Source organism: Heterodontus francisci, chromosome 32, assembly GCF_036365525.1.
Source record: "Heterodontus francisci isolate sHetFra1 chromosome 32, sHetFra1.hap1, whole genome shotgun sequence".
Taxonomy (NCBI): domain Eukaryota; kingdom Metazoa; phylum Chordata; class Chondrichthyes; order Heterodontiformes; family Heterodontidae; genus Heterodontus; species Heterodontus francisci.
Window position 1 is genome coordinate 47939909 of NC_090402.1, and position 12918 is coordinate 47952826.

General features: G+C 48.5%; 1 protein-coding gene across 1 annotated transcript in view; it reads left to right on the top strand.

The window, feature by feature from the left end:
• LOC137347476 (uncharacterized) overlaps window positions 1-12918 on the top strand; it is a 63062-nt gene that overhangs the window by 36736 nt on the left and 13408 nt on the right. Inside the window, exon 11 of the mRNA XM_068011922.1 lies at window positions 5335-5391. Coding sequence (XP_067868023.1) covers window positions 5335-5391 — 57 coding nt within the window. The remainder of the gene's footprint in view (window positions 1-5334; window positions 5392-12918) is intronic.

Below are 12918 nucleotides of genomic sequence, written 5' to 3' on the forward strand. Positions count from 1 at the left end.
ATTCAAAATCACTTTCAAAAAGGAAATGGTTAAATAATTGAAAAAGGAAAGTTTTAAAAAGACATGGGAAATGGGTAGCTCTCAGAGAGCTGACACAGACATTATAAGTCAAATGAGCCCCTTCTGCACTGTAAAATTTTATGATGTGAAACCCAGCAAAGCTGTATTAAGCATCTGCCTATTAAGTTCATTGTTTCTTTTGTTCTGAGGATGTTGCTTCTGCTGTGAAACAGAATAATTTTCTTAGTATTGTTGAGGATTGTTATTACTGTGTGTGATCTGAAATCTTACCTTTCAAGATGGCTCCTGGGCTGGAAGCTCCCTAGGAAGCTCCCTTGCTGTTCAACTCTATCCATGGCCATCTGCTCCCATCCCTAACGTTTTCTCCCCCAATCTGCCCTCTTAAACTGTTTAAATTCCCCTGGCTCTTTAAATCAGTTCATTTTAGCCCTATCTAAAAGTTAACAGTTAGTTTAGTGTATGTTACCTGGGCCCACTGCCCTCCCCCAGCCACACCTGCTCTTTGTTTTCTCAATGAAATTGATCCGGATGAAACTGACGAGAACAGCTGCCGATACTTCAATCTCCGATCCTGCTGTCTTCACAGTCCAGAGTGTCTGCAGCCACGGCATGCGGTAAGTCCATTGAGGTGAAGAAGGAGCTGCGGGACCCGAGAGAAGTCCTGTGAAAAGGTGCCCCGAACACCCAAAACATCCACGAACGGCCCCCCCGGCCGCAACTTCAAAGCGCCCGCGGGAGATGGCTCGGAGAGCATCTGCAGCGCACTGTCGGCAATGCTGCATGCCTTTATTTAAACCACTGCAAAAAAAAAAACCCTTAGCAAATGTAATCACCTCTAAGTCTGCCAAATGATGCTTCACCTCCCGAAGGACGTGGATGAGCTTTCCGGACGTCGATGGTGGGCACTGAGGAAATGGCTTATTACCTGCACCAGATTCCACCCCCCCTCCCCCACCCTTTACCCCCCTTCCACCCCCCTCCCCTTCCCTGCTCCACCCTCTCAGCTCACCCCCTCACAACCCCGTCCCAGCCCGCCCCCCCCTCGCACCATCTTCACCCCGCACCCCCTTCCCCTGCACCCCCCCCTCCTCCCTCTACCCCTCCCCCTTGCATCCCCTCCTCCCACCGGCACCATCCTACACCTGTGTAGGGGCCCCAACAACCCCACTGCCTTGTGGGCGTCTCGGGAGAGACCAAGGCTAAGGGAGTAAACCCTAACAGAAAATCCAGAGCGGAACCCCGTAGGCGGTCATGTGTCACCTTTGGCATGTTTCCGGCAGTTCCTGCAGCCATACTGGTGCCAAACGTCGTGTCCTGCACTCCTTTGGACCCCACCAGAAAGGCCGAGAGGGGGGTTTTGACGACTGGGCAACTCTCAACCTCCATAAATTTGCCCAGGCATGCGCCATGGAGAGGTCACTCCATAGTTGCCTCACAGCGACTGAAACAACACGGAAGGCAGCAGTTACGGGTTATAAGTCCAGATAAATTGGCGTAGAAACTGGGCGCCACGGGTTGCCTTTGTCGGTGGGAGAGGTCATTGCACCTCACTGGACAGCTACCGCCCGCCTCAAACCGGGCAGCCCTCGGTCAATAAGGTTCTGTCCCGCCACAGTCTGCCTGCTTCAATGGGTGCTTGGAGCTCAGGGTCATTGCCCGAAAGGTGGACTGATACACCGCACCAAACAACATGAAAAAAGGAAAGAAGGTACCAGCCCTTCGCTTTGCAAGCTGGAACGTCAGAACTATGTGTCCTGGCCTGTCGGAAGACCTTACACAAATCAACGATTCTCGGAAGACCGCCATCATTAACAACGAGCTCAGTAGACTCAATGTGGACATTGCAGCACTTCAGGAGACTCGCCTCCCCGCGAGTGGCTCTCTAGCAGAGCAAGACTACACCTTCTTCTGGCAGGGCAGGGATCCTGAAGAACCAAGACAGCATGGAGTGGGCTTCGCCATCAGAAACTCCTTGCTCAGCATGATAGAGCCTCCCTCAAATGGCTCGGAACGCATACTGTCCATCCGACTGCTCACCACCTCTGGTCCAGTACACCTACTCAGCATCTATGCTCCAACACTCTGTTCCGCACCTGAAGCTAAAGACCAGTTCTATGAACAACTCCATAACATCATTAGCAGCATCCCCAACACCGAACACCTATTCCTGCTGGGGGACTTTAATGCCAGGGTTGGGGCCGACCATGACTCATGGCCCTCCTGCCTTGGGCGCTATGGCGTTGGAAGGATGAATGAGAACGGGCAGAGACTGCTTGAGTTGTGTACCTATCATAACCTCTGCATCACCAACTCGTTCTTTCACACTAAACCCTGTCACCAGGTTTCATGGAGGCACCCAAGATCACGTCGTTGGCACCAGCTAGACCTCATTGTCACAAGGCGAGCCGCCTTAAACAGTGTTCAAATCACACGCAGCTTCCACAGTGCGGACTGCGACACCGACCACTCCCTGGTGTGCAGCAAGGTTAGACTCAGACCAAAGAAGTTGCATCATTCCAAGCAGAAGGGCCACCCGCGCATCAACACGAGCAGAATTTCTCACCCACAGCTGTTACAAAAATTTCTAAATTCACTTGTAACAGCCCTTCAAAACACTCCCACAGGGGATGCTGAGACCAAGTGGGCCCACATCAGAGACGCCATCTATGAGTCAGCTTTGACCACCTACGGCAAAAGTGCGAAGAGAAATGCAGACTGGTTTCAATCTCATAATGAAGAGCTGGAACCTGTCATAGCCGCTAAGCGCATTGCACTTTTGAACTACAAGAAAGCCCCCAGCGATTTAACATCCGCAGCACTTAAAGCAGCCAGAAGTACTGCACAAAGAACAGCTAGGCGTTGCGCAAACGACTACTGGCAACACCTATGCAGTCATATTCAGCTGGCCTCAGACACCGGAAACATCAGAGGAATGTATGATGGCATGAAGAGAGCTCTTGGGCCAACCATCAAGAAGATCACCCCCCTCAAATCTAAATCGGGGGACATAATCACTGACCAACGCAAACAGATGGACCGCTGGGTTGAGCACTACCTAGAACTGTACTCCAGGGAGAATGCTGTCACTGAGACTGCCCTCAATGCAGCCCAGCCTCTACCAGTCATGGATGAGCTGGACATACAGCCAACCAAATCGGAACTCAGTGATGCCATTGATTCCCTAGCCAGCGGAAAAGCCCCTGGGAAGGACAGCATTACCCCTGAAATAATCAAGAGTGCCAAGCCTGCTATACTCTCAGCACTACATGAACTGCTATGCCTGTGCTGGGACGAGGGAGCAGTACCCCAGGACATGCGCGATGCCAACATCATCACCCTCTATAAAAACAAAGGTGACCGCGGTGACTGCAACAACTACCGTGGAATCTCCCTGCTCAGCATAGTGGGGAAAGTCTTTGCTCGAGTCGCTCTGAACAGGCTCCAGAAGCTGGCCGAGCGCGTCTACCCTGAGGCACAGTGTGGCTTTCGTGCAGAGAGATCGACTATTGACATGCTGTTCTCCCTTCGTCAGATACAGGAGAAATGCCGTGAACAGCAGATGCCCCTCTACATTGCTTTCATTGATCTCACCAAAGCCTTTGACCTCGTCAGCAGACGTGGTCTCTTCAGACTACTAGAAAAGATCGGATGTCCACCAAAGCTACTAAGGATCATCACCTCATTCCATGACAATATGAAAGGCACAATTCAACATGGTGGCTCCTCATCAGAGCCCTTTCCTATCCTGAGTGGTGTGAAACAGGGCTGTGTTCTCGCACCCACACTTTTTGGGATTTTCTTCTCCCTGCTGCTTTCACATGCGTTCAAATCCTCTGAAGAAGGAATTTTCCTCCACACAAGATCAGGGGGCAGGTTGTTCAACCTTGCCCGTCTAAGAGCGAAGTCCAAAGTACGGAAAGTCCTCATCAGAGAACTCCTCTTTGCTGACGATGCTGCTTTAACATCTCACACTGAAGAATGCCTGCAGAGTCTCATCGACAGGTTTGCGTCTGCCTGCAATGAATTTGGCCTAACCATCAGCCTCAAGAAAACGAACATCATGGGGCAGGATGTCAGAAATGCTCCATCCATCAATATTGGCGACCACGCTCTGGAAGTGGTTCAAGAGTTCACCTACCTAGGCTCAACTATCACCAGTAACCTGTCTCTAGATGCAGAAATCAACAAGCGCATGGGTAAGGCTTCCACTGCTATGTTCAGACTGGCCAAGAGAGTGTGGGAAAATGGCGCACTGACACGGAACACAAAAGTCCGAGTGTATCAGGCCTGTGTCCTCAGTACCTTGCTCTACGGCAGCGAGGCCTGGACAACGTATGCCAGCCAAGAGCGACGTCTCAATTCATTCCATCTTCGCTGCCTTCGGAGAATACTTGGCATCAGGTGGCAGGACTATATCTCCAACACAGAAGTCCTTGAAGCGGCCAACATCCCCAGCTTATACACACTACTGAGTCAGCGGCGCTTGAGATGGCTTGGCCATGTGAGCCGCATGGAAGATGGCAGGATCCCCAAAGACACATTGTACAGCGAGCTCGCCACTGGTATCAGACCCACCGGCCGTCCATGTCTCCGTTATAAAGACGTCTGCAAACGCGACATGAAATCGTGTGACATTGATCACAAGTCGTGGGAGTCAGTTGCCAGCATTCGCCAGAGCTGGCGGGCAGCCATAAAGACAGGGCTAAATTGTGGCGAGTCGAAGAGACTTAGTAGTTGGCAGGAAAAAAGACAGAGGCGCAAGGGGAGAGCCAACTGTGCAACAGCCCCAACAAACAAATTTCTCTGCAGCACCTGTGGAAGAGCCTGTTACTCCAGAATTGGCCTTTATAGCCACTCCAGGCGCTGCTTCACAAACCACTGACCACCTCCAGGCGCGTATCCATTGTCTCTCGAGATAAGGAGGCCCAAAAGAAGATCTGAAATCTTGATGCACTTCCTCTGTAATGCTTTATTTCCATAGTCAAACTAATACTCAGTTTCTAAGCTAACATTTGAAGGGTGTAGTACCTCATGGTGTAGTATCCCATCAAAAGTTGGTTTTGTAGACAAAGAAATTTGAAGTTAACATATTCTAATATCGATGGCACAAAATTATTTTTTGTTTGTAGGAGGTAAATATGAATACAAAGCAAGACCTCTTCTCCCAAGATAGAAATTAGTTTGCACTGCTTTATTTACTGATAAATGTATCCTACAATTCAGCCTGAAGATCAAATACAAATATTTTTACATTAATATTAATTATACCAGACTGAAATATAACAATTCTGGAAAAATGCTCCTTTTTTCCAGAAGGATCAAGCGTACCAAAAGATGGAAGTAGCTGCAAAACCTGAACATCTTGAACAGGTAAATGCAACACAATAATAGAAAGCTGTTGTGCCTGTTGCATTTTATTTCATTCTGGGTTTGAATGGGTGCTCTTGTAGGTTATTTATTTTCTGTCGAACATTCAGCAGATTGCAAGTCAGGGAATGGCCTGAAATTCCCTGAAGGAGAGTAGGCTTAGTACTATTTCAGTGATTAAAAATATCTGTGGGATAAATTTCTGCAGCTCTAAGTTTGACCGGGACCACAACTGTGAGCGTGAGCCATTGGTGAGAAAGAAGGAAAGTGCAGTGCAACGAAGGAACAAAAAAAATGGTAATTTAATATTTTTATTTCAAGGATGCAACAAGCAGGAGGCTGAAAGGTCTTTAAAAGGAATAAAGTGGTAAAATAATTAGATATTTAATAAAGGATAAAGGCAAAAAATGAAATTTATAACCTTCTCCTGTGGGGAATTCCAACATGGTGGATGAAGGATCTGAGATTGTCAGAAAGGGTCTGCGAACAGGCTGAGCACAAAGCCAACTAGTACCTACATTGTGTAATTACGGTGTGACAGATTATGTATGCAATAATAAATGTGCAACTGTTGACACAAAAAATATGACAACATGACACCAAAAAGTCAACTGGTAGAGACAGGGCATGTGAGCAGATGCAATATTTTTCGTGTATTATGGATAGATTGGTATCAACACAATAGGTAACATGGTCCTGCCATTTGATAATGCATGATGGATCTGATGTAGTGTAGGCAAAACTTGTCAAGCTGATGTAACAGCAGTTGTACGATGTGGTTTCACAATGATGGGTAATAACCAAGGTCACAAGTAAACGATCAGTAGATTTTGAGTTTGGTGATGCTTTGCTCACCCCCAGAGTTACTCAGTCTGGCTGAAAGGCAGCTGAGCTCTCTGGTACTTGATCAATGAAAGGAGTGTTTGCCGATTGTGAAGTGCAGTATATACAAGACTGTTGTTGTTGGGCTTTGACTGCAGTTATAGAGAGTGTGCTGGAAATGGAACTTAATTTTATTCCAAACCATTTTAGTTTATAGCTTTAAAGACTGTCAATTGAACAAATCCTATAGGTGGCAGTTTTGGGCTGAACCAGCTGCATTCAGGATAATGAAGGCCCAATAGATAGCAACTGAGATCCAGCTAAATTTAACCATTGTGTATATTGCAGGCAGCAATTTAAGATTAACTAGATTCGTTAAAGAACAGTTAGGATAGAAATACCACTATTTCAGAAAGGTGACAGAGGAAACTGGGGAATTATAGACCAATTAGCCTGACATCTGCTGTCGGGAAATTGCTAGAGTCTGTAATTAAGGATAGAATGACTGAACACCTTGAAAATTTTCAGCTGATCAGAGAAAACCAACATGGATTTGTAAACATAGAAATATTGAAAAGTAGACGCAGGAGTAGGCCATTCGGCCCTTCGAGCCATTCAATATGGCTGATCATCCAAACTCAGTAACCTGTTCCTGCTTTCTCCCCATATCCCTTGATCCCATTAGCCCTAAGAACTATAATAAAGGATAAATCATGCCTGGTGAATCTTAATGCATCTCATGAAGAGCTGATTAAAGTAGTGGACAGGGGAATGTCTATGGATGTTATTCATATGGACTTCCGGAAGGCATTTGATTAAGTTCCTCACAAGTGACTGTTAACTAAAGTTGAAGCTCATGGAATTGATGGCTAATTTTTTTTTTTCATTCATGGGATGTCGCTGGCCAGGCCCGCATTTATTGCCCATCCCTAATTGCCCTTGAGCAGGTGGTGGTGAGCTGCCTTCTTGAACCGTTGCAGTCCATTTGGGGTAGGTACACCCACAGTGCTGTTAGGAAGGGAGTTCCAGGATTTTGACCCAGCGACAGTGAAGGAACAGCGATATAGTTCCAAGTCAGGATGGTGTGTGACTTGGACGGGAACTTGCAGGTGGTGGTGTTCCCATGCATTTGCTACCCTTGTCCTTCGAGGTGGTAGAGGTCGTGGGTTTGGAAGGTGCTGTCTAAGGAGCCTTGGTACGTTGCTGCAGTGCATCTTGTAGATGGTACACACTGCTGCCACTGTACGTCGGTGGTGGAGGGAGTGCATATTTGTAGATGGGGTGCCAATCAAGCGGGCTGCTTTGTCCTGGATGGTGTCGAGCTTCTTGAGTGTTGTTGGAGCTGCACCCATCCAGGCAAGTGGAGAGTATTCCATCACACTCCTGACTTGTGCCTTGTAGATGATGGACAGGCTTTGAGGAGTCAGGAGGTGAGTTACCCGCCTCAGGATTCCTAGCCTCTGACCTGCTCTTGTAGCCACGGTATTTATATGGCTACTCCAGTTCAGTTTCTGGTCAATGATAGCCCCTAGGATGTTGGTAGTGGGGGAGTCAGCGATGGTAATGCCGTTGAATGTCAAGGGGAGATGGTTATATTCTCTCTTGTTGGAGATGGTCATTGCCTGGCACTTGTGTGGCGCGAATGCTACTTGTCACTTATCAGCCCAAGCCTGGATATTGTCCAGGTCTTGCTGCATTTCTACACAGACTGCTTCAGTATCTGAGGAGTCACGAATGGTGCTGAACATTGTGCAATCATAAGCGAACATCCCCACTTCTGACCTTATAATTGAAGGAAGGTCATTGATGAAGCAGCTGAAGATGGGCCTAGGACTCTACCCTGAGGAACTCCTGCAGTGATGTCCTGGAGCTCAGATGATTGACCTGCAACAACCACAACTATCTTCCTTTGCGTTAGGTATGACTCCAACCAGCGGAGAGTTTTCCCCCTGATTCCCATTGATTCCAGTTTTGCTAGGGCTCCTTGATGCCATACTCGGTCAAATGCTGCGTTGATGTCAAGGGCAGTCACTCTCACCTCACCTCTTGAGTTCAGCTGTTTTATCCATGTTTGAACCAAGGCTGTAATGAGGTCAGGAGCTGAGTGGCCCTGGCAGAAGCCAAACTGAGCATCACTGAGCAGGTTATTGCTAAGCAAGTGCCACTTGATTGCACTGTTGATGACACCTTCCATCACTTTACTGATGATTGAGAGTAGGCTGATGGGGCGATAATTGGCCGGGTTGGACTTGTCCTGCTTTTTGTGGACAGGACATTCCTTGGCAATTTTCCACATTGCGGGGTAGATGCCAGTGTTGTAGCTGTACTGGAACAGCTTGGCTCGGGGCGCGGCAAGTTCTGGAGCACACGTCTTCAGTACTATTGCAGGAATTTTGTCAGGGCCCACCCATATCCTTTGCAGTATCCAGTGCCAGTCGTTTCTTGATATCACACGGAGTGAATCGAATTGGCTGAAGTCTGGCATCTGTGATGCTGGGGACTTCAGGAGGAGGCCGGGATGGATCATCAACTCGGCACTTCTGGCTGAAGATTGTTGCAAATGCTTCTGCCTTTCGCACTGATGTGCTGAGCTCCCCCATCATTGAGGATGGGGATATTTGTGGAGCCACCTCCTCCAGTTAGTTGTTTAATTGTCCACCACCATTCATGGCTGGATATGGCAGGACGTCAGAGCTTAGATCTGATCTGTTGGTTATGGGATCACTTAGCTCTGTCTATCGCATGCTGCTTACGCAGTTTTGCCCACAGGTAGTCCTGTGTTGTAGCTTCAGCAGGTTGACACCTCATTTTGAGGTATGCCTGGTGCTGCTCCTGTCATGCACTTTTGCACTCTTCATTGAACCAGGGTTGGTCTCCTGGCTTGATGGTAATGGTAGAGTGGGGGATATGCTGGGCCATAAGGTTACAGATTGTGATTGAGTACAATTCTGCTGCTGGTGATGACCCACAGCGCCTCATGGATGCCCAATTTTGCATTGCAAATCTGTTCGAAATCTATCCCATTTAGCACGGTGGTAGTGCCACACAACACGATAGAGGGTATCCTCAATGTGAAGGCAGGATTTCGTCTCCACAAGGACTGTGCGGTGGTCACTCCTACCAATACTGTCATGGACAGATGTATCTGCGGCAGGCAGATCGGTGAGGACGATGTCAAGTATGTGTTCCCCTCTTGTTGGTTCCCTCACCACCTGCCGCATACCCAGTCTGGCAGATATGTCCTTTAGGACTCGGCCAGTCGTGGTGCTACCGAGCCACTCTTGGTGATGGACATTTAAGTCCCCCACACAGAGTACATTTTGTGCCCTCGCCACCCTCAGTGCTTCTTCCAAGTGCTGTTCAACATGGAGGAGTACTGATTCATCGGCTGAGGGAGGGCGGTAGGTGGTAATCAGCGGGAGGTTTCCTTGTCCATGTTTGATCTGATGCCATGAGACTTCATGGGGTCCAGAGTCGATGTTGAGGACTCCCAGGGCAACTCCCTCCCTACTGTATACCACTGTGCCACCATCTCTGGTGGATCTGTCCTACCGGTGGGACAGGACATACCCGGTGATGGCAGTGTCTGGGACATTATAAGGTATGATTCCGTGAGTATGACTATGTCAGGCTGTTGCTTGACTAGTCTGTGGGACAGCTCTCCCAACTTTGGCACAAGCCCCCAGATGTTAGTAAGGAGGACTTTGCAGGGTCGACAGGGCTGGGTTTGTCGTTGTTGTTTCCGGTGCCTAGGTCGATGCCGGGTGGTCTGTCCGGTTTCATTCTTTTTTATTGACTTTGTAGCTTGCAAGGCCATTTCAGAGGCATGTAAGAGTTAACCACATTGCTGTTGGTCTGGAGTCACATGTAGGCCAGACCAGGTAAGGACAGCAGATTTCCTTCCCCTAAAGGACATTAGTGAACCAGATGGGTTTTTACAACAATCGACAATGGTTTCATGGCCATCATTAGTCTAGCTTTTAATTCCAGATTTATTAATTGAATTCAAATTCCACCTTCTGCTGTGGTGGGATTTGAACCCATGTCCCCAGAGCAGTACCCTGGGTCTTTGGGTTATTCGCCCAGTGACAATACCACTACGCCACCCCCTCCCTGGTTAATCTGGTTAGGTAATTGACTGAGAGGAAGGAGACAGAGAGTAGTATAAAGGGCAGGTTCTCTAATTGGCAGGATGTGACTAGCGGGGCCAGGTTTCTAAAGTCCACTGGGTGCAAGTATGATTCAAAGATCATGTTCTTGGAGGTCAGCACTGGGTCCCGCTGCCTCCGGAATGCAAAGCCATTTTTAAAGGGACACCAAGAGGGAGGGAATGGCAACCCCGCACACCTCCATTAAATACCTGTTGTGCTCATTAACAGGCTTGTCAGCAGCAGTTTATGATTTTCAAAGGAAGGGCTAAGTCTGGACCATGGCAGAGTTTAGAAGACATGGACAATGCAGAAGGCCATGAGGGCGGTGGGAAGGGGTGATTAACATGATGCAGGGGTCCAAACTAACGCCACAGAGTAGACATTGCTGGAGCTGTAGGACTTGTTTTTTTCAGTGGTAAGTCGTAGGAATCTGGAGAGGGACATGAGCCTGCTGGCATCACATGGGCAGCTGGGTTCGCAGGGGAAGGCCTGGCAAACGTACAAAGCCCTACTGAGGGAGTTGATATGGAAACAGGCTACTCTGACATTGGACATAGCAGCCAGGATAGGTTTCAGCAGATGCAACCTCCTGGACAGCAGGAGGCCAGAGGAGCACAACAGTGGGTTGCAAGGAGAAGAAGGCTTTACCTCAGATATCGGGTCTACCGCCCAAGAGTCAGTTACCTTCAAATGACAGAGCACCAGTGCCGGAGGCGGCTATGCCTATCCAAGCAGATGGTTTCGGACCTTTGTGCACTGATCCATAATGACCTGAGGCCTCGCAGCCCCCATAGCAGTCCCTTACCTGCAGCCGTCAAGGTCTCCAACTCCCTGAATTTCTATGCAACAAGGTCGTTGTTCTGGGGATAAGATGTGGGCCAAAGTGGCATCTTGCTGTTAGCAGCTCCCCACGCCATCAGGCTGGTCAAGGATGCCATCTTCAGGAGGGTGAGATTACAACCAGATCAGTTATGATCTTACTTTGACACAGATGGGCCTGTGCAGGGACAGAGGGCAGTGAGTTTTGACTCCATAGCTGGATTCCCCCAGGTGTAGGGCATCATGGATTGTGGCCATCAAGGCACCCAGTGACCGACCAGTGAGATCCATTAACAGGATGGGCTTCCACTCCCTTGACGTCCAACTGGTCAGCAACCACAACAAGAGCTTTGTTCAAGTGTGCACTCGCTCTCCTGGCAGCTGTATGACTCCTTCATCCTCCACCAGACCAGGCTGCGTTGGATTTTCACTCCATCCCCTAAAGTGAATCTAAGGGGACAAGGGAAATCCCTTGAAGAGTTATACAGGGCATTGGTGAGACCACATCTGGAGTACAAAGCACTGTATTGGTCTCCTTGTTTAAGTAAGGATGTAAATGCATTAGAAGCTTGACGCCAGCCAGGACAATGCAGCCCGCTTGATTGGCACCCCATCCACAAACATTCACTCCCTCTACCACCGACGCACAGTGGCAGCAGTGTGTACCATCTACAAGATGCACTGCAGCAACACACCAAGGCTCCTTAGAAGGTACCTTCCAAACCCGCGACCTCTACCAACTAGAAGGACAAGGGTAGCAAATGCATGGGAACACCACCACCTGCAAGTTCCCCTCCAAGTCACACACCACGCTGACTTGGAACTATATTGCCATTCCTTCACTGTCTCTGGGTCAAAGTCCTGGAACTCCCTTCCTTACAGCACTGTGGCTGTACTTATCTCACATGGACTGCAGCAGTTCAAGAAGGCAGCTCACCATCACCTTCTCAAGGGCAATTAGGGATGGGCAATAAATGCTGGCCTGGCTAACGACGCCCACATTCCACGAATGAATAAAAAAAATTATTTTTTTAAAGAAGCATTTCAGAGAAGTTTTACTAGACTAATAGCCGGAATGGGCGACTTGTCTTATGAGGAAAGTTGGGACAGGCTGGGCTTGTATCTGCTGGAGTTTAGAAGAGTAGGAGGTGACTTGATTGAAACATATAAGATCCTGACAGATCTTGACAGGGTAGATATGGAAAGGATATTTCCCCTTGTAGGAGAATCTAGAATTAGGGGTGGCCCATTTCAGACAGAAATGAGGAGAAATTTTTCTCTCAGAGAGTTGTGAGTCTTTGGAACTCTCTTCCTCAAAAGGCAGTGGAAGCAGAGTCTTTGAATGTGGAGTCGAGGTTACAACCAGATCAGCCATGATCTTATTGAATGGTGGAGCAGGCTCGAGGGGCCGCGTGGCCTAAACCCGCTCCTAATTTATATTTTTGTATGTATGTATGTAAGAGATGGCTACTGACCCCTCTGCAGGAGAGGCGATACAACCAATGATACAACAGACCAACCATTGAACAGTCCATCGGGCTTCTGAAGATCCAATTCCGGTGCCTGGACCAGTTGGGTGACATCCTTCAGTCCCTCCCTGCATGGGTCTCTTTTATTTATTTAGAGATATAGCACTGAAACAGGCCCTTCGGCCCACCGAGTCTGTGCCGACCATCAACCACCCATTTATACTAATCCTACATTCCTACCACATCCCCACCTGTCCCTATATTCCCCT